Below are 26,631 nucleotides of genomic sequence, written 5' to 3'. Positions count from 1 at the left end.
CATGTGAGAAAGTGTATCAATTTTCTTCATATTACATGAGCAAAGTCTTTCGGGGTAGGGGTAAATTTGCACATCTTCCATTTCGCACTGCTGAAGGCGCAGTCTGGGGATCTATTGTAATTCGGAGAGAACTCCAGACCCCACCCAGAGGCTGGCCACCCGAGGCCAGAGATAGTCAGCAACCTCCACTAGAAGAACCCCTTATTCCTGGTGGTGGAATAGCAGATCCAGTACACCAAGCTCTTGGATCAGAACAGGGAGCTGAAATTAACTCAACCTGATCCACAGCTTCTGCGGTTGACGAATACCCAACAATACGTGTTCCTCTAGTCCCTCTCCAGAGTTTTCTGTGTACAGCTGCTGTGCTGCCTTGGAATCTGACCATTTGACAGCAACCCTGAGAGGTGTGCTTCCGATCACCCCTTGCTCAAGCCACATCAGTTCTCAACCCGTTCAAGCTTTCCAGGGCGCCAGCCTATTGATCATGCCTTTAGGAGTGCTCCTGTATTTGCGCTTGCCTGGTTGTCTGGATCAAGCCTTGTGAGGGATTACACTCCTGACAAAAAAATCCCAGCGGAACGCGTGTGTTTTATGGACAGCTCTTTGCTGATCAGCTGCTTTGGGGTCACCACTGCTGGAGGATGCCTCAACCACGGGGCTCCATGGCTCCAACCAGCAGCAAACCCTACCCCTCTCTGGGAAACTTAGATGCCATCAGTTTCCATGACACAGTATTCTCTAAGTGAAAAATATCACAGGGCCAGAAGTGATATTCCCCATGTCAATCTGGGGCCTGTGACAAAGGGTCAGAGGAACCACATGAAGCAAGAGACCATCATTACCCATCACCGGTATAGATAAAACTTGATACCTCCTCCTCTTCCTGAAATTCATTCAGAGGGCCATTGTGGGCCTCCTGGAAAAGGATTTTCTTCATTTTCCGGTACTGAAGGTTATCCAGTTCTCGCACAGCATCCTTTGTTCTTTGAATCAAGTCTATTAGAACCCGGGGCGGCCGCTCAGAACGAACAAACTCGTGCTGTTTAAAAGGAGACATGAGCAGTCAGAGTCATAAAAAGCTGGGGGAAACTGCAACTGATTTCCGGACAGCGTAAAGGGTGTATTAAACAGTTAACTGCAGCTGAAAAGATAATGGCTATTTTTTTTAAAAATGGTGCTGCCCTGTGTTCAAGGACATGCCATGCAGATGACTTTATGGCAAAAATGATTTGTGTGTACACCGTGTGACTCGGATGACGAGTATTTCCCTCATGTTTTCAAGGAAAGCGAGCCTCCCGAAGGAAGCACAAGTAACTGCCAGAACAGCCCACAGCCTGTGCTCCCACTGAGCTGGGACAGGTGAGTGTGGGAAGTGGCCGGTACAATACTGGCACATTACATGAAATACCAGAGATCTCCCTCATTCAGAGTGAGTCTACAACTACGCAGTGCTGATAGCAGACACACTCCCTTCCTGATGGAAAAAACCCCAGATCTTCACAATCCTCTTGCCCTGGTGAGGTTACGCCCCTTCTTGGTCTCTTCTACTACACCCTTACTCCTATTTTATCCTAAAGTTTTCTGTTACTCTTCTCTAGAACTGTTAGCCACCTGACCCCCCCCCTGAATCTTCTCTCTGAACTAATTACTAGTGATGGGTGCACTCCCATACCGCCTGAGGCTTGAGTCCCCAATTATGAGCAGCATCTGCAAAGATTACAAGAGAGAGTGCTTTTTATCAAAAGCTCTGAGTTAGCTCGCTTTTCTTTGCAAATGCACATGCTCATTAGAGTAGCTTGGAAACTGCAGTGCAGATGCAGGGGGGAGGTAGCACACTGCCGCCTTTGTACCCTCGCATCACTGCAATGCTTTGCCTATTGGTCCAGATTACCACCATGGATCCCTCTGTGGAGGGAGTGGCAGCAGAACTGCGGTCCTTACAGTTGTTCGTCAGTTCGAGCAATCGCAACAGTATTCTCAAGATCAAGTGAGAAATTAAAGCAATCAACTTTTGAGCGTGTCCCAACAGCGGCTACCAGCTTCGGCTGCCCAGTCTGACGAATGGCAGCTGCGGAGGCACAAAAGCAGCACAGAGCCTCAGAACACAGCTCGCTTTCAGTTGAGCCGTGGTCGCAGCAACGTCAAGGGGGTCAACACGCAACAGAAGCAAGCATCACAAGCCCTTTATCTTCAAATTTTCTGCCGTCACTAGGAATCTCAAAATTTTCTGCCATCACTAGTAATCTCAAAATGCTTTTAAGTGAAATAAATCATTAAAAAATAGCCAGATTCTTCCATCTGGCTATTTTTTTTAATGATTTATTTCACTTAAATGGAAGAATTCCAGAAAAACTGGGCATCTTATTTTGATTATGTAAAACTCAAACTATAACTAAGTAAAGAGGGGCTGTGGTAAATTTGCGCTTATTTGAAAAAATAAAAAAATGGGGAAAAATAATTGGAATAGCAATATTAGATTATATATTCAATGGATATATGATATAGCTTATATGGAATGGTAAATAGAGATTATTAGCCAATTGAAGATTAAGTGAATAGGTAGAAATGATTAATGTTATTGGTATAGTTTATGATTAAGCACTGTATCGAAAGACAGCTGATTAGGCCTTTGCTTTTCTCTCCCCCACCCCTCTTTCTTGTAAGCTTGAACTCATAAATTTAAAATGAACCCCCTGGAAGTTGGACTATATTGTATGTATGGGAATGATTGAGTTTGTTATGCGTGTTTTTGTTTTTTTTGAAATTTTAATAAAAAATATTTTTTAAAAATAGCCAGATTCAGGTCCAGCAGCTCCTTAGAGACCAACAAGATGTTTGGGATTTTGGGGTTATAAAAAAAACAGTGTCAGCTATTGAATTACATTATGTTTTACAGCAGGTTTAATAACAGCAGTAGTAACTAAAACCTGTTCTAATCCAGTTTACCCATCCCATCTGGAAGCATGCTGAAGTAAGGAAGGCATTAGGCACTTTCTAAAGGAACCTTGGAGCATGCAACATAGCTGCTCCCCACTGTAGCATCTCCCAATTCCAAACTCTTTGATAGGGTAGCCTGTCATGTGCCCAAGGTGAGCCTCTACCAAAATCCTCCTCTTTCACAAATGTATGCCTGCCCCCGCCCCACTCAGAGATATGAAAAATTACCCGCAATAACTCTGCCGACGATGGTCTTTCCTGAGGTAGTTTTTGCAAGCAGTAATCAACAAAGCCCCTGAAAGAGGTCGTCCTGAGTGTAGAAATAATATGAAAGAGAATAAAGTTAGGTTTCAAAAGGAACGGACAAAAGGGAAACATTGTGGTTGGTTCCACCTCTCGTGGCAGCCATTCCCCGACTGTGCCCACCACCCTATGCCAGAATTCCAAAGATGCCCTCGGGCTGAAAAAGGTTGGGGACCCCTGACCTAACCTATTTTATCCAATTATTACAAGGATAAATGAGATACTGTATCCTGATGACTTGACATTGTTTCCTACATTAAGTTTCCTTCTGTACCATTCTAAACTGTTGCACTCTCAGTGCAGTTCCAGGTGTCCTGCACTATGCACATTTAAACTGCAGAGAAACAAATGCATCTGTCTCCTGCTATGGCTGTCAAGCAGAACAGCCACCGTGTGGCAGCTTTTCATGCACAATGGCACTGTAATGAAAGCCTCAGCCCTGACAACTAGCTTTTTATTGGATCTAAGACATGTTTCCCCCACATCTCCCAAATTTGATGGGGTACTTAATGATAAGCCCCATCTTTAAAACCTGGCCCCGCTCCCAATAACCTGTCAGCCATCTCTGGAACACTCCATGGTATACACCTCAATGGCATTCAACTTGTTATACAAATTATTATGAGATAGTAGAAATGAGCAAGAGTCCAGTAGCACCTTAAAGACTAACAAAATTTCTGGCAGGGTATGAGCTTTCACGAACTCACTTCTGTGGCTCACGAAAGCTCATACTCTGCCAGAAATTTTGTTAAGTCTTTAAGGTGCTACTGGACTCTTCCTCATTTCTACTGCTAGTGACAGGCTAACATGGCTACCCATCGTGATCTATTATGAGATAGTTGTCTAAGGCTTCACAAAGAGACATGGTCCCCTTTACATGTTTAAGGACAGATTCACATCCTTAACTACTTGTGCCTGTGTCAGAGCCACAGCCCAATCAGCACTGGCCATTTAACATCTTTCAACTTATGCTGCTAGCCTTTCAACTTAAGCTGCTGTAATGCGTTTACGGTTTTTATTGTTAGTTGTTTTGATTGCTTAATGCTGCTTTTGTTTCCCTAGTTCATTTAGAGATGTTACTGAATTTTACAAACTTCATAACTTTTCGTTTCGGCCACTGATTCCCCCTGTTTGCGATTAAAGTGCATTCGTGCCCCTCTCCCCAACCATCCTAATGAAACTGTGTGGAAATATTACCATCGGTTTTGCTTCAAAAGCATTAAAATGGCATAAACAAAATGGGAACATCCAGCAACAAAAAATGGCCAAAAATGGCTCATGATTACAACCTATTTCTATATGCCTAATTTTAATACTTCCATTTCAGTGTTTTAATGCTTTATGGCTCTTATTGGCTTCTACAGGTTTTATTGTTTTAATGTGGATGCTGGAAGCCATTGCAAGAACCTCTTGGTCAGGACACGAAGTTGTACGGATGGATGCCTATGTGTGGTTCATACTTTACATTTTGTTGCTCCCATTCGCTGGGGGGAAACGGCATCCCCCTGGCTATCACCTGAAGCTACGGGGGTCTCAGAGGAAGGACTGGAACCTAAGTCTCCCCCGCCCGCAACAACACACTCTCCGCTGGACACAAGCGGCTCCCATTTTGTTGTCTCACAGTGCCCATGCAAGGATCTCATCTAGCAAACCAGAAGAGGGGGAGTGGCAAAAGAAGGCCCAGCTGGTGTCGAAAGCGGGAGTACAAAATGGACGACAACTCTTACCATTCATTCGACTGTAATGTAGGGGAGTCGTTCTGGGCTATGTGATATAAGGCACTCATAGCATTCATATTGAAGAGGGGAGGCTTCCGTTCAGCTGCGAGGGGAGACAGAAGTAATGAAGAATGGGGGGAGGGGGAATCAAGTCCTCACAAATTTACAAATTTTACTTCCAGGAGATCCATAATAGCTATAAAAATAAACAAACAATCTCGATGTCGTCAGTAAAAAGGAGAGAAAATATTTATCCAGGTGATCTTTGCTAGTTTGGCAGATTCAATGCTGATGTAGTAAACTTTTTTAAAACAAACAAACAAACCACAAAACACAGAAAGCGCAAAAGCATTACTGAGAACCATGGAACACAAGAAAATATAGTTTAGTTTACTTAAAGGGGCTAGGTGGGCATAATGGGGTAGGAGCAAAGTCCCAAAGCGTTATGCACAATTTTCATTTTTAAATCCTGATCCAAAAAAATACACAAATATCACCCAAATTCTCTGACCTGTATGGATGCTTCCAATTTGCATGTATTTGCTGATTTTGCATAACTTATTCTGCTTTCATATGTCATAGGGAGGAGCTTTGCAGGGCCTGATTATTGATAATAGCAACAATGCTCCAAACCCATCACATGATGCTGCCTATACCGAGTCTGACCATTGCCTATTCTGACTGACAGTTCTTCAGCCTTTTGAAGAGTTTACTAGGTATCATCACTTTCATGCCTAACTTGCAGGTATAAGGCCTTGACACACACACCCACCCCACATTTTATCTTAAAGGAAAACTGCAATTCTACAGACAGTGAATGATGTGTCCAAGTCATCTCAGAATACATTACATCTTGTCCTGTTATTTCTCTCATTACCTACTATACAAGGGAGGCATTGTGAACTGCTTTCCTACTTATTGCTCACCTTGTACCTCTCTCCCTATTTACTGCCTAATGCAGGGGTCCCCAACCGGGCATCTTTGGAACTCTGGTAATTGACCAGTGGAGACACCTGAAATGCTAAATTTTACATCCAGTACCAAGTTACAGCCATAACCTGGATGGTCTTGACTAGCCAGATCTCATCAGATCTCGGAAGCTAAGCAGAATTAGTCCTGGTTAGTTCTTGGATGGTAAACCACCAGGGAAGTCCAGGCTTGCTATGGAGAGGAAGGTAATGGCAAACCACATCTTGCCTTGAAAACCCTACAGGGCACTTTGATGGCACTTTCCATCACCACCACCAAATTATTTGCAGAGGCAGGACACATGTGAATTGACTGACATTTTTCATGGGTCAGAAAAAGTTCTAGCCCATCTTGCTTGTTTGGTTTACTACTGAAAACCATGGCAGCCCTTGCTAACCAGACAGAAACTTTCACATCTCGCCAAAGCTCAAGTCCCGAAGAGCAAGGAAAGCAACCCTCATAGACTACAAACATAGCCAACTAGCAGCTTACAAGACTGAGATGGCTCCCGAAACTGTTCTGCCTAATCTGCAGCAACCCTGCCAAATTTACTCAAGGAATAGTTTCCTGCCAGCTTACTTCATAAGCAAGAAAAGAAGGGGAGGGGCTGTGGCTCAGTGGTAGAGCCTCTGCTTGGCATGCAGAAGGTCCCAAGTTCAGTCCCTAGCATTTCCAGTTAAAGGGATTAGGCAAGTAGGTGATGTGATAGACCTCTGCCTGAGACCCTGGAGAGCTGCTGCCGGTCTGAGTAGACAATACTGACTTTGATGGACCAAGGGTCTGATTCAGTTCAAGGCAGCTTCATGTGTGTTCAAAAGGGGAAAAAAATAGGCTTTAAGCTATTCTATGCTGTAACATGACAACTTTATTTGGGGTTTGCATGCCCAAGCACAATTGCCCATAACTGTGATACTATTATTGCACAGTGAGGCTAGCTTTGTAACAGTCAGTGAAAAAATTGTTTGCAAACCAAATGTACATTTTGGACTCCGAAGCACTATCTGGAGAACTGAATGGCCCTCATGGAACATGGAAGTTGGGCATATTTGAACTATATGCATATAGTATGACAAAATGGTTGAGGAATTTCCTCTTCAAGGAGCTTTGCTGGCACCATCATTGTTACTGCTCAGACTAAGGTCACATCTTGTTTTCATTTAGTGGAAATTAACATAACCTCTCTTATCTATGTTGACAACCGTGATGCTGGCATACAGCTTTTATCTCCTCCTATTTACTGTGTGGTGTAGTGGTTAAGAGTGGTGGTTTGGAGTGCTGGACTCTGATCAGGAGAACCGGGTTTGATTCCCCACTCCTCCACATGAGTGGCAGAGGCTAATCTGGTGAACTGGATCTGTTTCTCCACTCCTTCACATGAAGATAGCTGGGTGACCTTGGGTTAGTCACAGCTCTCTCAGCCCCACCTACCTCACAGGGTGTCTGTTGTGGGGAGGGGAAGATGATTGTAAGTCAGTTTGATTCTTCCTGAAGTGGTAGAGAAAGTCAGCATATAAAAACCAACTCTTCTTCTTTTAGAATGGCTTAACTTTAATTATGTACTGTTGTGATACTGAACTGAAGTTGTAAGTGGAAAAGTAGAATGTAAACGCACAGTACCAAATTCAGCAGATCTGCTTTGCAATGAGTGGGCATTTACTCACCCAGCTCTATGCATGTGATTCCAAGAGACCAGACATCAACCTTTCCATCATATTGTCCTTCATCCATAGCCAGGATTACCTCGGGGGCCATCCTACCATGCAAGGGATACAAAAAATGTTGTGTTACACAACACAAAGCAAAGCCACAGCACAGAAAAAGAAGGGTGTTTCTGTCCCCCAAAATGATCTTTCACCAGCACAGCAGCCCCAGAACTTAAAAAAAAATCAGCATGGAGCAGAATTAAGCCATGCTGGAATAAAGAAATAAATAAATGCTCGCCTGCTCAGCAAACTTCTTCTAGAGGTAATGGTAAAAGAGTATGAGCAAAACAAAAAAAGGGTAACCTAATGATCTGCTGTTAGTGCAACATGCTGGTACACCAACCTCATCCATGTTGTACCTGGAGTCAGCCAGCAGGGGCTGAAAGGGTCCTAGGGCATCAATTTCAGTCTCACCAGTGGCAGTGAGCTTTCCCACTGATACACCAACAGTGTTTTCCTGGAGATGCTCAGCCTGGAAGTACAGCTATGAAAGAAACAAGGGGATCTGGAGCACAGTGGGGAAATAGGGTATGTGGCAATTCATCAGGGAAAACCTCACGGGGAGCATATCCGCACCGGTGGTTTTAAAAGGAAGGAAGGGCGTACGCCCAGCACCTGGCAGTCAATGTGCCCCCTCCACCCCTCAGCTTCATGCAGTGCTGAGTCCCCATTTGTCCTCATAAACCCACAGCCCAAGCAGTGGCAACCGTGGAATAAGTGCAGGCTTTCTTTGCATCTTTAATTCATTGGTACCCCGCCTTTCTCCCCAATGGAGACCCAATGTGGCTTACATCATTCTCCTCTCCTCCATTTTACCTTCACAACAACCATGTGAGGGAGGTTAGGCTGAGAGTGTGTGGCTGCCCCAAGGTCACCCAGCAAACTTCTATGTCATGAATGGGGATTCGAACCCAGGTCTCCCAGATCTTAGTCGAATAGTGGAGGGGCTGTAGCCCAGCGGTAGAGCATCTGCCTGGCACGCAGAGGGTCCCAGGTTCAATCCCTGGCATCTCCAGTTAAAGGGACTAGGCAGGTAGGTGATGTGAAAGACCCCTGCCTGAGACCTTGGAGAGCCACTGCCGGTCTGAATAGACAATACTGACTTTGATGGACCAAGGGTCTGATTCAGTATAAGGCAGCTTCATGTGTTCAACACTCTTAACCACTACACTGGCTTTCTTGGTAGGCAGAGCAGCCCAGAAAAAGAAAGGTAACTTTCACTCAAGGCCTTCTTGATTTACTTCTGACTTTGTGCAACAGTGACAGACCAAGTGTGGAAAGTCATCTGGAAACCCCCAGGTAGAAAAAGAGAATAAGTTATGGCTTTGGGTTTTTGTTTTTTTTTAATAGATGATTGGGAAGAGGAGGGAGAGGAATAATGCCTTTTGTTCTCAGAGCTTGCAGCCAGTATGTATACTTGGCATTTAACAGAACTAGTATTGTGCTTATGAGAGAGACTGAGATGGGAACCAGGAACACTTCTATTCAAATCTAATCTCTAGCACAAACTCACTAGGCGACCTTAGGCAAGTCAGCATTACTAGTCTCTCTCCCCCACATCTATGATGTTGGGGCAATAAGAGCAGCCTACTTTATGGTACATGAAGGGTTTTTAACAAGAAAGTGCAATGTACATGCTAATTATCAATACGCACATAATGGGAGCCTACATTGAAATATGGGGGGGGGGATTTGGAAATTCTCCCACTCACACATTCTATAAGCCTTCAGAGGTTTGAGCAGGCTGATCTCTCCTTCTCTCTACCGCCCTTTATGTGATGCTCAGCTGCTCTCAACATTCCATCCCTCCTGGAGCATGCTCAGTCCTCCTCATGCAGTTTTGCTGAAGGTTCTCTTCATCAATGAAGCCATATTTTTCTGCATACCTGAGAAGTCCTCTGAGGATATATCCACCCTTACCTTGCACGTGGGTGGCCCTGTTGTGCTGCTTCATCATTCATGCATAAGCCAAACAGTTTACTATTAGACATTGCCATCGAATGTGCGCTCTGCTTTTCCTCTACCAAAGGCCTGAGACAGCTTTCATCATATTAGGATTTAAAACATCCGGAACTCACACAGCCCTGGTCAGAATATTCAGGCTAACAAAGCCTGCCTCTAAATACGTGCCACATTTCATTCTAAGCAGGCTTTCCTTGGGAACGAATTCCAAAACCATGCTGCTACCACAAAAAGCGCTTTGCTGTTCTTTTTCAATTTTATTATTATTTTATTACATTTCTACCCTGCTCTCCCCAACCCGAAGGTCGGGCTCAGAGACTGGAGAGAGAAGAGATACAGGCGATGACGTTTCTTAAGAAAAAAAGGGGGAAGGAATAGCCTTGTGGGTCTCAGATAGAGGCCATGTTTTGTTTTCCTCAAAAACATATTCAAGCAACGTAGTGGTAGATCTCAGTGCTGCCACTGATTTCCATCCAAAGCTAGTATCCCTGGGAACCCAACAGCAATGAACATGGGAAAGACTGTGCTGGAAGGAAAACCCAGCTGGTGTGAACGCAGAAGTACCATACAGGGGGTAGTCTTTCCTGCATACGAGCCCCATCATATGGGCAGATCCTGGATGCCATTAAGAGCAGCAAAGTGGGACATAGGCAAAATGACCTAGAATCTTCCTGCACAACTCAATGTGAATAGGAGCAGCACAAAAATGAGGCAGTCAATACCAGTGTGCGACATAACACCCTGGTAGATGGCACCCTGTGTTTAATAGCCATTGGGATTTTCTGTCTCAGACTGCAATGTGCTCTGCTTCCACAGAAAACAATAGATGGACTGGAGAGAGAAGAGATAAAGGCGATGAAGTTTCTTAAGAAAAAAAGGGGAAGGAATAGCCTTGTGGGTCTCAGATAGAGGCCATGTTTTGTTTTCTTCAAAAACATATTCAAGCTACATAGTGGTAGATCTCTAGCATCCAGAGGGGGGCGTAGGAGATAATAACAATATGAAAGAACCTTACTTCACAGTGAGCCATTTAAAGGTTGCAGAAGAGTGTGGAGCGATGCGCTTTGTAATGAGGTCATAGGCCCCACCAGTAAGTGCCAGTGACAACACCGCACTCACAATATCAAGTCAAGTTTTATTGGCTAAAAAGCAGTGTTCATGGCAAATACCGAGAGAAAAGCCACACAGTTATATTATTAATGTCAATGGAGGGATAACCTGCTGCAAATATCCAGCAACACAAGTAGTGGTTAGGCGCCATCTGTAATTTTGTATTTTTTAAGTTTTAATTGGGATTTTATTGTTTTAAATTTAGATTTTGTGGTTAATTTTATTTATGTATTGATGTATTAATGCTTTTTGGCTGGGGCAGGAGGGCTATAAATCACAAAGCAAAAATCACAAAATAAAAAAGTTAAGGTGACTGTACCTGGAAATAACAGGGGGGTTACAAAACAACAAACAACAGCCCTCTAAAACAGGGGTGTCAAACAAGGCCTGGGAAGCAGATTCGGCCCCTTGAGAGCTCTTATCCAGCCCGCGAGCCAGCCAAAGCAGCCATTCCCACCCCCCATTCTCCATCTGGGCTGGAAAGGCATAGCTTGGCTCAACCAAGTGACACTTATGTCATATCCGACCCTCATAACAATTAAGTTCGACACCCCTGCTCTAAAGACTTATGAAATCATTGTGGAATAAGTTTCCATCAGTCAGTGCTCACTTGGGATGTGTGAAGAATTAAAGTTTATTCTAAGTTATCCTTAGCATGGCATGCTGCATTTTGGAAGGAAAATTCATGCCTAAATCTTTGGTTTTCTAGGGCAGAAACCATATTTTCATTAAACATTTTCTTCCAAGGTAACAAATAAATTATTTTTATCAACATCTTTTTAAGGAAAAGGGTCAGCTGCTATGCATCCAGCACTAAATATCTGAAATGGTCGTACTTCTGAAGGTGTGGGTGGGTGGGGAGTGCATTTTCCCACTAGCTCAGAACAGGAATAGCAGATCACACAGGATATTTTAAAAAGAGTTAATCTAAAAAAGGTAAGGATTTATTTTCAAGGCTGGACTAATGGAAAACTGGACTCCAGCTTCACTTACCAGTAAGGTGTCCCCACAAAGGAATTGGCAGGAGAGGCTATAGATGCGGACCCAAAATCAGCTAGCTTCACTTGACCTGGTTCTGTTAGGAGAATATTTCCTGCTTTAATATCCCTTTTAAACAGAAGAAGGAAAGCCACAATCAAGGTTACAAATGGAATTTCTTTACCATATGAAATAAGCAGCCTGCGGTTTTGTCAAGCTTCCCTCCCAGACACTAGCACGGGCACCTGGCAGCCTGGGAGGTGTTTGTCAACCTGGCCCCCAGAAGCTTCTCTTCTGGCTCCTGATATTGGCCCAGATCCTAAGGATCTCTCTTCTCCCTTACTTTGCATCTCAATGGCTTTTCTTCAGTACAAGGAAAAACAGGGGGAAATGCATCTTCAATCCCACTCCCCTACTGAATTGGAGAAGATGTTTCCTCTTTTGTTGTTCATCAGCTCACTCTTGGCTATACCACAACATATGTAAATGGGATTCAGAATAGGCATCTAAGGAAGAAACACGGTTTTATGAGAACCGGATGACCACACTATTCTAACACAGTAAAGTTCAGGCCTGAGACTATTTTGACAAGGAAGTGATGCTAATCTCAGTGCCTTTATGAGAGATGTGGACATAGGAGGCATGGGGACTAGAATACAGCTCCAAACAGGGCTAAGCCCCATCGAGTACCACTTGAGATTTAGGAGGAAGGAAGTCCAACTTTCAGCACTGCTGGGCCCAACACTAGTGTCAGAATTATTTGCCAAATGTGTGCCTTTACAGGAAGATACATGTTTATTTGATTTCTATTGTGTCTCATAATCTGGATAAGTTTAGGGGATGCTTCTGTCTCCTCTGACATAGCAGAGTTCTGGGGTGGCATCTCACCAAAACTCGAAAAGCTTTTCTGATCATCCTCTTCCATCTAGTCCCACTCCCAGCTGCTGACAGCCAGAGGGTCTGTGGCCAAGATGTGTGCTCTTTACTCCCTTTCCCCTAGGACTGCTGTTCTTTTCACTGTCCCAAGGCAGAGGGAAAAGCCAGGTGGGGCAGCAGCCTAGTAATGTCTAGTAATTCAAAGCCTGTGGCAAACCATCAGCGCTTTGCACATTTCTCCATACCCAACGCAGCGGCCAATGACGTGGGAAAGGTGGGGGAGATTTGAAGTGCAATAACAAGTCTCGTGTTTTGTACTGCAAGAGAGACGATGAGCCGAAGAATACAGGCCTGCAGCTTTCAGCCACATGTCATCATAACGTCCAGTTCCAGCCTCAGATGCTTGTGGAAAGATGCATCTAGCTTTTCATGCCCTGAGACATGAGAGTACAGCAATATTTTTTATTTCTGACAAGGTCTAGGGAATAGTAGGCTGCATTAACCTCAGTATCTTGTTACTATTATGTTAATAATCTCTACATAAACTGCATTCTAGAATGACAAATCACCTTGTTGGGTCAGGTTCTCCCTAAATATATATTTTAATTCTGTGTCTCCATGTGAAAAAACTTTACCATCTTTAAGATATACCATATTTTTTAAAAGCCACGCTCTACTTTCGTTGGATCAGTTTGTGATTTCTAGTGTTAAAGTTATAGGTAAGTGAGGCTTTAGGTGTTCCTGGTATATCCTAGCAATACTATTCCAGAGGTTTTAGAAAAGTATTTTTGATGGAGCATTTTTTTTGCAAGTCCTTCAGCCATCGATGCACAGAAAAATTATATAGAAGACAGAGAATGTTATACTCTTACCTATGTATCTTACAATGAGAATGCAGGTAGGCCAGCCCCTGCAAGGCACCATGGGTAATGGCAGCTATCTCTACTTCCTGAAGTGGCTTCTTGTGAACTGAAAAGGAAAAAAATATATAAAGGAATTCAGCTAAAATGTATGAATTGCTAGTGTTTTATGCACTGGGAATCAACTGCTTTTCACGAATCACAATATCTACAGATGGGAACTCTCTTCTAAGCGAAAGAACGCACACGCTACAAAAACAGGCCAAACATGTCCTGAATTCTTAAATGGTAGGAGAAGTTCCATGCAGTCATCACCCTGAACTATCATTTTTACAGGCTTCTAAACTGTAGAATCAATTAAACAACACGTTACTTTCCCATCTCTCACATTTTTCTATCTCAGCTCAAGTAATCTCTATTTTGATAAACGGAAATATAACATTTCCCTCCACTTTCTTGCAGTTCTCCCTTTTTAAAAATTATAGCAAGTTGTGCTAGGAAATCACCCAGATTGCTGGTCAGCAACTGGTGTCCCCCTTAGCCCTCCTCCTACCACAATCTGCCAGCTTCCGAAACAAAATGATACTGTGGATGTGCAGCATCTGTGGCAAGGCAACTTAACAGCAAGTCACTGGTGGGAAGGGACATGAAGCTTTGGCCCACATCAAGCTCCTCCCTTGCCACCTATCAAATTTATTTTTGAACCAGGAATCAAGTAGTGCAGAAAAGAGACTCATGAATGCAAAGACACAGGATGTAAAGCCCCAGCTGCATGCATAGCATGGATGTAGTTATTAAACTGTTGGATTAGGGCCTGGGAAACCCAGGTTCAAATCCCCACTCCGCCATGAAAACTTGCTGGGTGACCTTGGGCCAGTCACACACTCTCTGCCTCGACCCTGGCTACTATTTGGATGGGAGACCTCCAAGGAATACTGGGGTCTTGACATGGAGGCAGGCAATGGCAAATCACCCCTGAACATCTCTTGCCTTGATAATCCCAGCAGGGGTCACCATAAATCAGCTGAGACTTGACGGTAAAAAAAAAAAAAGCACACTTGCAGGATTGCAATTTCAATTATGGGTACACTGGAAAGGGCCAGATGGCCAGATGTAAATACATCTCAATGGAGGGAAACCATTCCCTCACCAAAGAGAAAAGACTCAGATCACATTTGCACTGCATGGCAACTCGCTTGTGAAATGGGAGGGTATGCAAAACTCTACACACACCCCACCCACTGTTTAAAACTTACTTGGGAATATTTCAGGGCTTACCTTCTAACAAATCAGAAGCGGATCCTAAACAGTACTCCATAACTAACTGTAAGAGACAGATAAATATAACCATTAAGGAGCAGAAATGAAAGGTGATCAAAAGACAAAAAATAATGTGTTTTAGGAGGGTATTTGTACATTACAGATTTATCAGCCATCCCTTGTGTGTGAAGAAACCTTCAGACTTTGTGTACTATCACAAAATCTCTTTGCACGTAGTCACACTGTGTATATAACCCTCCTACACAACAAGCAATAACCCACACACAAGTTCCACAGCAACTCCGCCTCTCCCAATTCCACAAAGATCCATGTATTTATGCGTCTCTCAGAGCAGATTCACACTTGATACTGCAGTTTAGCTTGCTGCAATAATACTGCCCTAACATCAGTGTTCTCTTCAGCAAAGACGAAGAGTGAAAAGTGAACACGCATCTTTAAACATCAACCATGGAGCACCAACTGGTGCTAGCTCTCCCGAGTATGTCCTCTGTATGTTTAGAAATTTGAACTTCATACAGTGCACATTGGTGTGTGATTGCTGTGCCAGTTGTACAGCAAAGCATGTATCGGCTGTTAGAGGCCTCTTTTCAGCACCTCTTCCCTTTTTTTATTTTGCAAACATCTGTACAGATAATACATGAGGCGTGTGAAAATCTACAATAATCTAATAATCTAGGAGAAGAGATCTCAGCCCACACTGAAGATTGACAGGCCAGGAAGTAGCCATAATTCCACAGAAAATTAACTGTATACACACACACACACACAGGCAGAGTTACGTGCTACATGGGGACAATAATGAAATACAAGGGGACAATCATAAAATAATGCTGTAGGCACAGCCTAAGACACCAGCATCCTTTGCCTCCTTGGGATGAATCATCTCTAATACCTACCTGACATCATCCTGTTGATTAAACACAGATGAGGTTCCAGTGACCGGCAGTAAACCCCAGTCCTCTAAAACACTCTACATACCTCATAGAAATGTAGATATTAAACATGAAATGTAGATATTAAACATGATGGTTTATAGCCTTTAAAAACGGGCAGTAGCGGGAGATAAAGGGCATTTGGTCTGAGACCCCTTCCTCAAAAACATATTACAACTCAAACTTACCCAGGCAGTATACTCTTTCAAGTAACAGCCCTTATACTCTATGGTGTTGGGGTGCTTCAGCTGTCGTAGAAATCTGACTTCCTTGATGATATCCTGCCATTTCTGTTTAAAAAAGGGGGGAAGGGAATAGATCAAACTCTGGATTCTCCAGAAAAAGTACACAGCTACCAATCTGTTTCAGGACAGGACCAATAACAGCAGCACTGGTCTTTTGTAATTTCATTGACATTTTATATCTGGCCAGAATCTGGGTTTCAGAGTGTCTCGGCTTCTTAGCACATGAACACATGAAGCTGCCTCACATCAAGTCAGACCACTGGTCTATCAAAACCAGTATTGTCTACTCTGACCAGCGGCAGCTCTCCAAGGTCTCAGGCAGAGGTCTTGCACACCATTATCCTTTTTAACTGGAGATGCTGAGGATTTAATTTGGGACCTTCTGCATGCAAACCAGATTTTCTACCACTGTGCCCCGCCCCCACCCCAAGAACACAATGCTGACCTTGATAGACCACCTGTGTAGCTATTGTAAGCCAGTTTCATGTGATTAGATCCTCTGAAATCCAGATTCTGACTAGATAGCACGTGGAACTGAGAAGTAAGGGCTAGGAGAATTCAGTGTCAGCTTTTGCTGAAGATACAGAGATCAAAAGAAGAACAGTTATCAAAGGGCAATAAGAATGCCATACCACACTGCAATAAAAATGGTTAAATATATGCAGTGTTGCATGCTTATGCAAGGTAAAGAGTATCTGAGTAATATTATATGGATTGTGTAATTCTTCTGAACACAGTTTCCTTGTAACATAGTTTAGAGACATTACTAACCGTGATTTATGGTCAGGAAAGAAGAGGAGAGAAACCAACTTAAGGAACGTTTCAGGACATGTGGTGCTGTTTGGCCTACTAGGTTTGATGAGTCAGATGGTAGAAATGTGGCTGTTTGATAGCAACAACTACGTAATACAAAGCACCAAGGGAAAATCAGTCATGAAAGGACTATATAATGGGAGTTGCATTAATGTCCCGGAGTGCTCTCCAACATTTCAACCGCTGTAGGGAAAGGATCAGTTACAGAGCGAAGAAGGTCAGTGTTGGTGCTCTGCACAGATCAGTTAGGGTAGATGGACAAACCTTCACACACTTTCCAGGTAAAAGAGGAGGAGCAACCGTGACGTCAAGTGGCAAGATGATAGAACACCAAGAAACAATGGGGAGGGGGGAATCATATAGGAGTTGCATAAAGTAAGTACTATGAAGGCTGGATCTCATATGGTGATAGAACCCACACATGTGGGTCTCAAAGGTCACCTAGCTTAGTATTTTACAGAATCTGAACAAACAGATCACTGCCTCCATCCCCACTTCCCTATTAAACTAATGTCAATCCGCTTTGATAGAAAAATGTACTTTCCCATAGAAGCAGGTCTCACTAATACAGAATAATTTGACTCACTGATCCAACACTCAAACAGCATGGTTGGGCAGCTGAGTTCAAGAGCAGCTATGTGCAGGGTTGTTCTCTCACACTCTTACCTCGTTTGTTTGCTTCCCGCTGTAGGACATCTTCTTGATGGCAACCACCTCATTAGTACGAGCATTGGTGGCCTGAAAAAGGGGAGGAGGAAAGGGAAGGAGAAAGCAAAAATGTAATATGCTTTCAGCTTAAACATCACCCTTGAATCCAATGTTTACTATCACACGGCTGTAGCATAGGGACAACCAGCTTTTTGAACACCAAGTGCCACCATAAACCTTCTGACTAGGGGAGCTGGGGTACACGAAGTGAAAGAGCCACCCTGAAGGTTGTTGAGCCATGCTGCTACTTTGTATGACAAGAGGAGCCTGCAGGTTGAATGTGGCACGAGTCTCTCATTCACTGCTGCTTCCTGAACTAACAAGCATGGGAAGGGCCTGTTGCCTAGGCTAAAAGTGGCACCTACTTGTTTGAAACCGGCTGCATCTCTGCTGCCCCACCCAGCAGATAGGCTTACAAGGGGAACCAGAGCCAGTCTAGTGTAGTGGTTAGTGATTCAGACTAGGATCTGAGAGACCCAGGTTCGAATCCCCACTCTGCCACAAAAGCTTGTTGGGTAATCTTGAGCCAGTTACACATTCTCAGCCTAACATACCCCACAGCATTGCTGTTGCGAGGACAAAACAGAGAACATTGTAAGCCGCTTTGGTGGAAAAGGGAGGTTATAAATGAAGTAAATAAAATAATAATTTTTTAAGTCATCTGTAGGCTAGATGTTGCCTACAGGCCACTAGTTGTCCCTAACTACCCTAGAGACCTCTTCACCCTTTTGATCCAGTCATCTTTTAAATATCAGCTGAGTAAGCTTTCTCCTTGATGGCTCCCAACCAACCTCTGCATCTGAATGCAAGGAGCAAAAAGATGTTCAGGGGCTGCTCCGTAGCTATGGAATTTCCTACCTTGAAGACCCACCCAACACCACGCTCATCCTTAACATCTTTTGGTAGCATTATAAGACTTTTTATTCAAGGACGGATTTGGAAACTGGGATTATTACAGAAGGTTGGGTCAGGGCTGGAAGAAGGCAGGGCTGGGAAAGAGAAGAGAAGGCAGACAGGCAAGTATGTGTACTCTGACAGTGCCTTGGTCATTTCTCTTTTTAAAAAGATCAGTCATTCAGACTAAGCAGCCGGGCCAGAATTACAGGGGCAGATAAAACCTCACAGGCCTCTTGCATCACCTGGAAACTGTCAGTAAACTGGAGTATTTAATTCTGCCAGCTGCACAGGGAACATCCAAGCACAGCAAACAGCATGACAGCAGTTTCTTCCATGGTGACACACAGAGAAGATCTGGCTGCCAAAGTTCCCAGTTCAAGATCCACAGTGCTTTATGTATTGGGTGCTGAACATGTTTATGTTCTCCGAAATTGATTTAAATAGGAATTTTAACTAGCACGACGAACAGTATCTGTTCCAACCCTTCACCAAAGGGCAGGCTAGAAATTTTAAAAAGTAAAGCAGAATAGTAGGCAATTAACAGCTCTGTGTTTGAAAAGTGTTGCTCAGGGCCTCAAGTGATTGAGTGATTTTAGTATTATTTCACTAATCATGATGAAGGTTTATTTGGAAACCTCCCAAAGCACCTTCTATCATGCCAACAATATCAGATTATCTCCCCCCCCCCCACCTTGATTGCTTAAAGTAAGCAATGCCTAGCTCTGGAAGCTACAGAAGATGTGGCAACAGACTGTTTGGTGCGATCTCCTTGGCTGGGAAGAGGATTCCTCCCTGCAGATTACTCGTCCATGGTGTTGTCTGGTGGAGCTTTAAATGATTAAAGCAGCAGGGCTCTCTGCTTTCCTTGAAGGACTAATCCTCAGCCAGAGACATCTTACAGTTAAATAACAGGCTCATCAGACAAGCTGTAAGTAATGCTGTGCGGCAGGCTGCTTTAAGTAGCACTGCCTCATTTTCAAGGAATACGAGGTCTTTTCTGCAAAGCAGAGGAACTAATAAGTTCAGCCTACTTCATTTGTAAAACTGGGTCACCTCATTTAGTTAGCGCACAAGCAACCATCTTTTGTGACTAAAGGCATCCAAAACCGGAACCTGCTTCTAGATGCCACACTCTCCTAAAACAATGGCATTTTTTATTTTTACTAATTTAACACGGAGGGACACGCACATCCTCAGTCCAAATCTCATCCTTGGTAATGTACTATGTAGCCTTGGGGGCAACCTGCTGTCTCTTAGCCTCCCCACCTGGTTGCAATTTGAGGAAACCATAGACAAAAATACAAGCGATAGGACAAACTGCACAAAAAATTGGCTTGCAAGGCAGTATAGCACAAGGAACAGTGAGCAAAAGAACCTGTTCAGCTGGAGCAGCTCATATGACCCCCCCCACCTTTGCACAGATTTGGAACTTGAAATTATATCTCTCAGCTGTGGCCACACAGGCAGTAAACCCTCACTTTTCTTCAGAAACCGAAACCAGACAGCATCTCTTCTCCGAAGCAAAGAGCCCATCCCAGCTTTCGATCCCAACTAGTTTCAGGAGATGGGGCAGAGGTAGCATTACCTTTGAGTCTGCAGAGAGTAGCCATTGGAAAACAGCTGGATGCTGCCTGAAGCAGCCACCCCATCCCACCAACATGCCCAGAAGCTAGAGCAGTTATTATGCATGGTTTGGAGAGAGTGGACAGGGAGAGGTTTTTCTCCCTCTCCCATAATACTAGAACGCGGAGTCATCTGCTGAAGCTGGAGGGTGAGAGGTGGTGATGGCTGCCAACTTGGAAGGCTTTAAGAGGGGAGAGAACCTGTTTATGAAGGAAAGGGGTATTCATGGCTACTAGTTAAAATGGATACTAGTCATGATGCATACGTATTCTCTCCAGGAGCAGAGGAGCATGCCTATTATCTTAGGTGCTGTGGAACATAGGCAGGATGGTACTGCTGCAGTCGTCTTGTTTGGGGGCTTCCTAGAGGCACTGTGTGGACAGACTGCTGGACTTGATGGGCCTTGGTCTGATTCAGCAGGGCTTTTCTTATGTTCTTATACTTGTTCCCCAAGCCCAGTGCAGCAAGCTTGGGGTTGCCAATCTCAAGGTGGAGCCTGGAGAGGAATTCTGGGCTGCCCAGAATACAGAGAAAATGAACAAAATGGCAGCTTCATAGGGTGGACTCTATGGCATTACATCCTGGCTGATCTCCATCTCCTCCCCGAACCACACCCTCCCAGGCTCCACCACCAAATTGTCAGGAATTTCCCAACCCGGAATTAGCAAACCCGCATATGGCCAATAGGTTTCCCAAACCCTCTCATTCTGTGGGAGTTCAGGAAGCCCTAATGGGCACACATGGCTTGCCATGCTATTTTTAAAGATGCCTGGGAAATTAGAAGAAAAGGATTATTAGGTATTGCAGCTCTAGGAGCTACATATCCATATCAGTAAACAAATCTAGGAAAAGTGCACACATTTTCTTTATCTGGATAAGGGCTCCCATATTACGATAGTGGGGAGGAGGGAAGAGACTTGATAAATGCTAACACATCAACACACACCACTACAGAGTTTTTATTTTTTTTTTAGCCAAACAGGAATAGGAAGCAAAACTACTTACAAAATAAACGGCTCCAAAACTTCCATGTCCAATTTCGTGCAAACCCACAAATAGTTCCTGAGGATCATCTTTGTAGAACAGGTCAGCTATTTCTGGGTCCTTTGGCACCCCTTTGCGCATGTTGAATGGTATTAGGACTTCACTCCCACCACAAATTCTCTGCCAGTTTCTTCCCTCATTGACAATGTGGTTTGCAGGTAGCAAATCAGAACCTTTAGGAAGAGGTATTTGTCAGTTAATCAATTAAGTTTGCTTTAATTCAGATTCCTTTTTATAACAAGCTTCAAAGAAACTACTTTTGGGGGAGGATATAACCATTCCATGTTTTACTTGTCAACAATTGTATTTTGTTATTACTCAGATAATGTTCTGATAAATGAACATCCTTGAAGCTCCAGTAGCTGCCCAAAGGTTATATATTTGGAAGAGTACAAGTATTAACAAATAGCCTACTTTAAATTTGAACAAGCTGGTTTTTCAAAAGCGATGCCATTCTCCTATCAGTTACAAACAAAAAAACTATGCTGAATACATGTGCTGTTATTTTTTGATTCTCCTATTAGTGGCATATAATACGTTTTTCTACATAAGCCATACTCCTTCGTTGCCTGTAATGGTCTACTTTAAAGCCAGCACCACTTAGAAAACAAGGGCTCACAGGTAACTGAGCACACATGCTCAGGCTTATAAAGCCCCAAAAATGATGTACGAGATCCCCATTGCAAAAATACAACCTCTGAAAATTTTTCTTCTTTTATGATTAAAGTTGACAGACTTTGTTTTTAACCATGCCTCGATAAATTTTGGCAGGGTTGTCAGGGGCACATTCAAACTGTTTCAAGGAGTGGTTCTCATCCACAGTTAGTCAACTTTTTTCTAATTTATTCTACCCCCCTTTGGTTTGCTTGATTCTGGTTCACTGTTGTAAGTCGCCTTGGGTCTCCATTGGGGAGAAAGGTGGGGTATAATTAATTAAAATTAAAAAAAATATCTAATAAAACTGCATGTCATTTTAATGGGGTAAGCGGGATTGCCACCATGAGTTATTTAAATCACTATACCTAAGACATACATAGAAATTCCCACTTTTTATGATTATTAAACTTCTTTTTAGAGACGGAGGTGCAGGGTTTAATTTACACCTGTATTTTGGGTTACCGAATAACAGGGACATGAGTGGGAAAGCATTGTTCTGCTTTCTCATGTGTCTCTTGAGGATTTCCTTTTAGCCATTATAGGGATTTGAAGGTGTCTTTTACCAGTATGTTCAAGGACAGGAAATCTTTACCCTATGGGGCTAGGACATAGTTGTGTAGTTAAATTATACAGAGATTAAAAGTCCATTTTCCAAAGCTGAGTCCTGAGGCATGGGAGGCAAACTTCATAATGCCCAAGTAGGTGTTACGGTAGTGAACAAGGAAATAGGAAACCACCCTTATCATAACAAGCTTCAAAAGGAAACTAAACCAATTCTCAGATAGCAATTTGAATTCCCCAGGCAGTAGAGTCCCACCCTATTCCTCATTAAAAGGCATCCACGCACCTTTTGGGAAGGTGAACTCATCAATATCTTATAAGGTTGACTCTAAGAAGGAAGGGACCTATGAAAAGCTAGTTAGAGCTGAGCAAGGCATGAACGACACCACACACCTTACCAAAGGCAAGTAATTAGTAACAATCTCATTAACATTTAGGGCTGCCAGCCTCCAGGGCCTGGGTTTCTCCATACAGACATCAGTTCCCCTGGAGGAAATGGCAGTTTCAGAGGGAATTACATCCCTGCTGAGCTCCTTTCATTTCCCAAACTCAGCCTTCCATACGCACCACCCCCAGATCTTGAGGAATTTCCTATGCTGGAGTTGGCAACTATATTAATATTTGAATCAAAGTCCAAAATTGATAGAATTCCTAATCCACAACTTTTCAACTGGACTGACGAGGAATGTGGACAATTTCCCTAGGCAATTCAGATCATCTGGGGACACTGGTGCTCCAGACATACAAACCATTACAAGGTATAAGTAAAAAACATGTGTTCAGTACCCAGGCTGAGAAGGCCCACCAGGCCTCTGATTCTCTCCCTTCCTTGTCACTGCTGTTCCTGTGAGTGTGTGTGGTCAGGTCACAGCTGACTTATGGCTACCCTGTAGGGTTTTCAAAGCAAGAGACGTTCAGAGATGGTTTCCACTGCCTGCCTCCGCATGGGCTGAGAGTTTTGAGAGATCTGTGACTGGCAAGGTCACCCAGCAGGCTTCATGTGGAGGAGTGGGGAATCAAACCGGGTTCTCTAAATCAGAGTCCACTACTCTTAATCACTACACCATGCTGGCCCACAGACTGCTGTTCCTAGAGCCTCATTTTCTGCAGCTCCTACCATCTACTTGCACTGCATATCCTTTGGATACTACACAGGGGTGAATGTTCACAGGGCTAAAGGAAACATGGCAGCAGAGATGGAGCCTCCAGGAGTAGCATATGGCTGTGCAGAGGACAGACAACCACTTCAGAGCAGATCCTGGATGGAGGAACTGGCCAGTGCAAACAAATTAACCTAATACCATTGCTATAAAGCATGTATACCATTAATTTAATTGCAGATTTGCCTACTACATCCATGTGAGAAAGCATGAGGCTTCTTTGGAGCATCATTTGAGACAGCCAGCACGGTGTAGTGGTTAAAGTGTCAGACTAGGATGTTTGAATCCTCACTCTCCCATGGAAGCTTGCTGGGTGACTGGAGGCCACTCACATATTCTCAAACTAATCTTTGTTTGTTTTGAGGATAAAATGGAGGAGAGGAGAATTGTGTAAGGAGCTTTGGTTCCCATTGGGGAGAATGGCAGGGTATAAATGAAGTAAAGGAAGAAAATGTGCATAAATATTTTGAAGACAATCCCTTTCTTTGCAAGAGTATCATATTGCTCTCTACTCCATCACCCATGCCTACTGGAAGATTTAAAAGTTTGTTTGGGTACAGCTACACTTGGGTAACGACATAATTTATTAAATTTCTGTTTTACGCCTTAAAAATCCATTCTGAGTGGTTTACAAAAAAAGTTCAGCAAGATACAAAAAATGAAACAGAACTACTACTAAACAAGCCCCCGCCACACCACGTTTGGCTTTCTGATACGAAATCTAGCCATTTATTAAGAATCCTGAGGCTTCCAGCTGCCATTTTTTAATAACCACAGTTCTTTGGGAGCAGGTAAAGAAACATTTAGTTTTTGCAAGAAAAATTTCAAGTCCAGAAGGCGTATGAATGGCAGAGGCAATGTTGGGAAAAGCTGAAGTAGTTGGTCAGACTTGATTCACACACACACACACACACACACACACACACACACACACACACACAATAGTATTTTAGATCTTAACAGTCCTGTGGAAGGGACTTACTACTGCAATAAGGGTTAGGCTGGAAAAGTGCTATTTAACATACCTGAGCAATGGCTGCATTAACCAAGCTCTGTGGCTCAGGCCCATTTCAGTAAAAGCATTAGACTTCCTTTTCTGGTATCTCCCCAACTCTACACACTCTTGTCTTCTGACCTGGGCAGAGAAGTAGTGGCAATTAAAATAGGTAACACACTGTAACGAAGTAGCTAATATTCTGTATGGACAACTTTGGACCCATCTGCAACTAGCTCCTCTTAGGTATATATGCCGTCCTCCTGTTTGCACGCAGGACTGGCTCGAGCTATTCAATTACCCCAGGCACTCTCCTCCCTGCCAGGCTCCAGAATGAGGTGCGCTGGAAGCAGCCCTACCTCTGCCTTGAATGGATTCTACAAACCAACAACAGCACGCAGGCTCAGTATCAAAATGCAATGGAAAAAGGCATAACAAATAACAACCTAACACTAGTTACTCAAAGCACACTACAGCAGTGTCAGCTAGGGCTTTCTGTCGACCCCAGATAAACACGATGGTTCCTCACCAGAACAAAATGGAGTTTGAGTTCGCTCCGTCCTTCCCCGTTTGCATTCTGTCCCCCGCCCGGCATCTGCACCACAATGGAGACCTGCCAGGGATAATCGCTAGTATGATACCAGGTCCCGCAGTACAATGCCTGGGAGCCCTGGAGATCGTCTAGCTATTTCACGAGTTCATTCCTTGTATGCGTTTTCAATTAGTAGTTACCGGCAGTTACCTTCTGTATTGTTTCCTTGTATCTGAACTATCAAGACAGCTCTGCCACACCTCGTCCTTTTGTGTTATATCCTGAACATAATCAATCCTATTGTATGTACCCTATAAATGTACTGGTGTTTCCCCACGTCTGTATTCTAGCCTTATGTTTCTATGGACTTACTGAACTCGCTGGCTTTCTTAATAAAACTTTTAAACTCGCGACTACGTCTGGAGTGAAGTTCCTTATGAAAGAAACACAACGAAGTAATGCAGTCTGACAAGCAGGTCCATAAGTAACCATAACCAGACGTCCAAGAGTCCGCAATCACTCCTTTGTGTCAGAAAAGTGAGGCTTGTCAGTATAACAAGGATGACTAGCCTTTGCTTAACAGTCTCCGCAGACTGAAGGGACAGAAAATTATAACAAATGGATGAAACTTGTTAATTCCATGAAGGAAAATGGCACTGATGAGATGTGTTCTCCAGACGAAAATACACGTTTCGCCGAAGTGTCATCATTACATTTTGACACTGAGCCTGTGTGCTGTTGTTGGTTTGCCAAATACTCAGCATAGGGTATTTATTTAATTATTGAATGTATTCTGGGCAGGGAGCAGTAGATAATGACCCTTCAGGTCTCTGAATCCACCATTATTTTATACCAGTTCTTGTGCACCCAGATATAAACATTAATCAGAAACTTAAAGGTGAGCAATAGCCTAAGGATGCACTTTTCCTTTCAGCCACCAATTCTGCAAGCACCCTACTGTTCTCTTCCAGTACATTGCTAACATTTGGAACAAGAATTACCATATTTTTCCGTGTATAAGACACCCCCATGTATAAGATGACCCCTATTTTTTTGAACCCAAAGTTAAGAAATCAGGGGTTGTCTTATACATGGGGGGCATCTTATACACGGAAAAATGCGGGCGGGGAAGAGAGCGGGGCACATCGGAAGGCTGGATGCCGGCCAGGGCAACCAGGCTTTTCCCCGCCATTCTTCCCCGCCCGTATTCCGCGTATAAGACGACCCCCAATTTTTTACTATTTTTTTTTAGAAAAAAACATTGTCTTATACACGGAAAAATACAGTATTCTTAATCCTTCTTACAGCATTCCCCTACTGGACATGCCAGGTCTTCTTCTCTGACACCCAGCTGGGTGCCAGAGGACCGTCTAATGGGCCAGGATAGTCAGAGACAGAACCGAACGTTGCCTCGCACATTAGCAGTGGTGAAAATGAAAAGGAATAGCCAGGTACCAAGTACCACAATGCAGTTTCCTGATGACATAGGAACAAGCTTGAAAAATCGCCTTTAGTTTTCTCCTAGGTTTGGAGACAAATACGAACTATATCTTCAGCTCTACTGTTTGTAGAGAAGTTCAAAGGAAGCTGAAGACATTTCATGTACGTGTGTGATGCTATATGAACAGAAGGAGTCACAAATTCAACAACACTAACAAAAAAGCTGCATGTATTTACACTACTGCCTATTACAGAATTAGCAAGTACACTACGGTTGCCAGGTCCCTCTTCGCCACCAGTGGGAGATTTTTTGGGGGCAGAGCCTGAG

At 43.5% G+C, this 26,631-nt stretch overlaps 1 protein-coding gene across 1 annotated transcript in view; it reads right to left on the bottom strand.

Annotated features, from left to right (window-relative positions):
• Positions 1–24,405, bottom strand: part of TAOK3 (TAO kinase 3) — an 81,626-nt gene extending 57,221 nt beyond the window's left edge. The window contains exons 1-11 of the mRNA XM_056859295.1: positions 24,363–24,405; positions 20,921–21,132; positions 17,354–17,425; positions 15,818–15,919; positions 14,695–14,740; positions 13,429–13,525; positions 11,696–11,809; positions 7,589–7,680; positions 4,968–5,061; positions 3,166–3,247; positions 872–1,039 (exon numbers count right to left, since the gene is read on the bottom strand). Of these exons, the coding sequence (XP_056715273.1) occupies positions 872–1,039; positions 3,166–3,247; positions 4,968–5,061; positions 7,589–7,680; positions 11,696–11,809; positions 13,429–13,525; positions 14,695–14,740; positions 15,818–15,919; positions 17,354–17,425; positions 20,921–21,040 (987 nt within the window). The 5' untranslated portion in view covers positions 21,041–21,132; positions 24,363–24,405. The remainder of the gene's footprint in view (positions 1–871; positions 1,040–3,165; positions 3,248–4,967; positions 5,062–7,588; positions 7,681–11,695; positions 11,810–13,428; positions 13,526–14,694; positions 14,741–15,817; positions 15,920–17,353; positions 17,426–20,920; positions 21,133–24,362) is intronic.
• Positions 24,406–26,631: the final 2,226 nt, after the last annotated feature.

Source organism: Euleptes europaea, chromosome 13 (assembly GCF_029931775.1).
Source record: "Euleptes europaea isolate rEulEur1 chromosome 13, rEulEur1.hap1, whole genome shotgun sequence".
NCBI classification, from domain to species: domain Eukaryota; kingdom Metazoa; phylum Chordata; class Lepidosauria; order Squamata; family Sphaerodactylidae; genus Euleptes; species Euleptes europaea.
The sequence above is the reverse complement of the archived record's forward strand: the minus strand, read 5'-3'. Positions and strand labels throughout refer to the sequence as shown.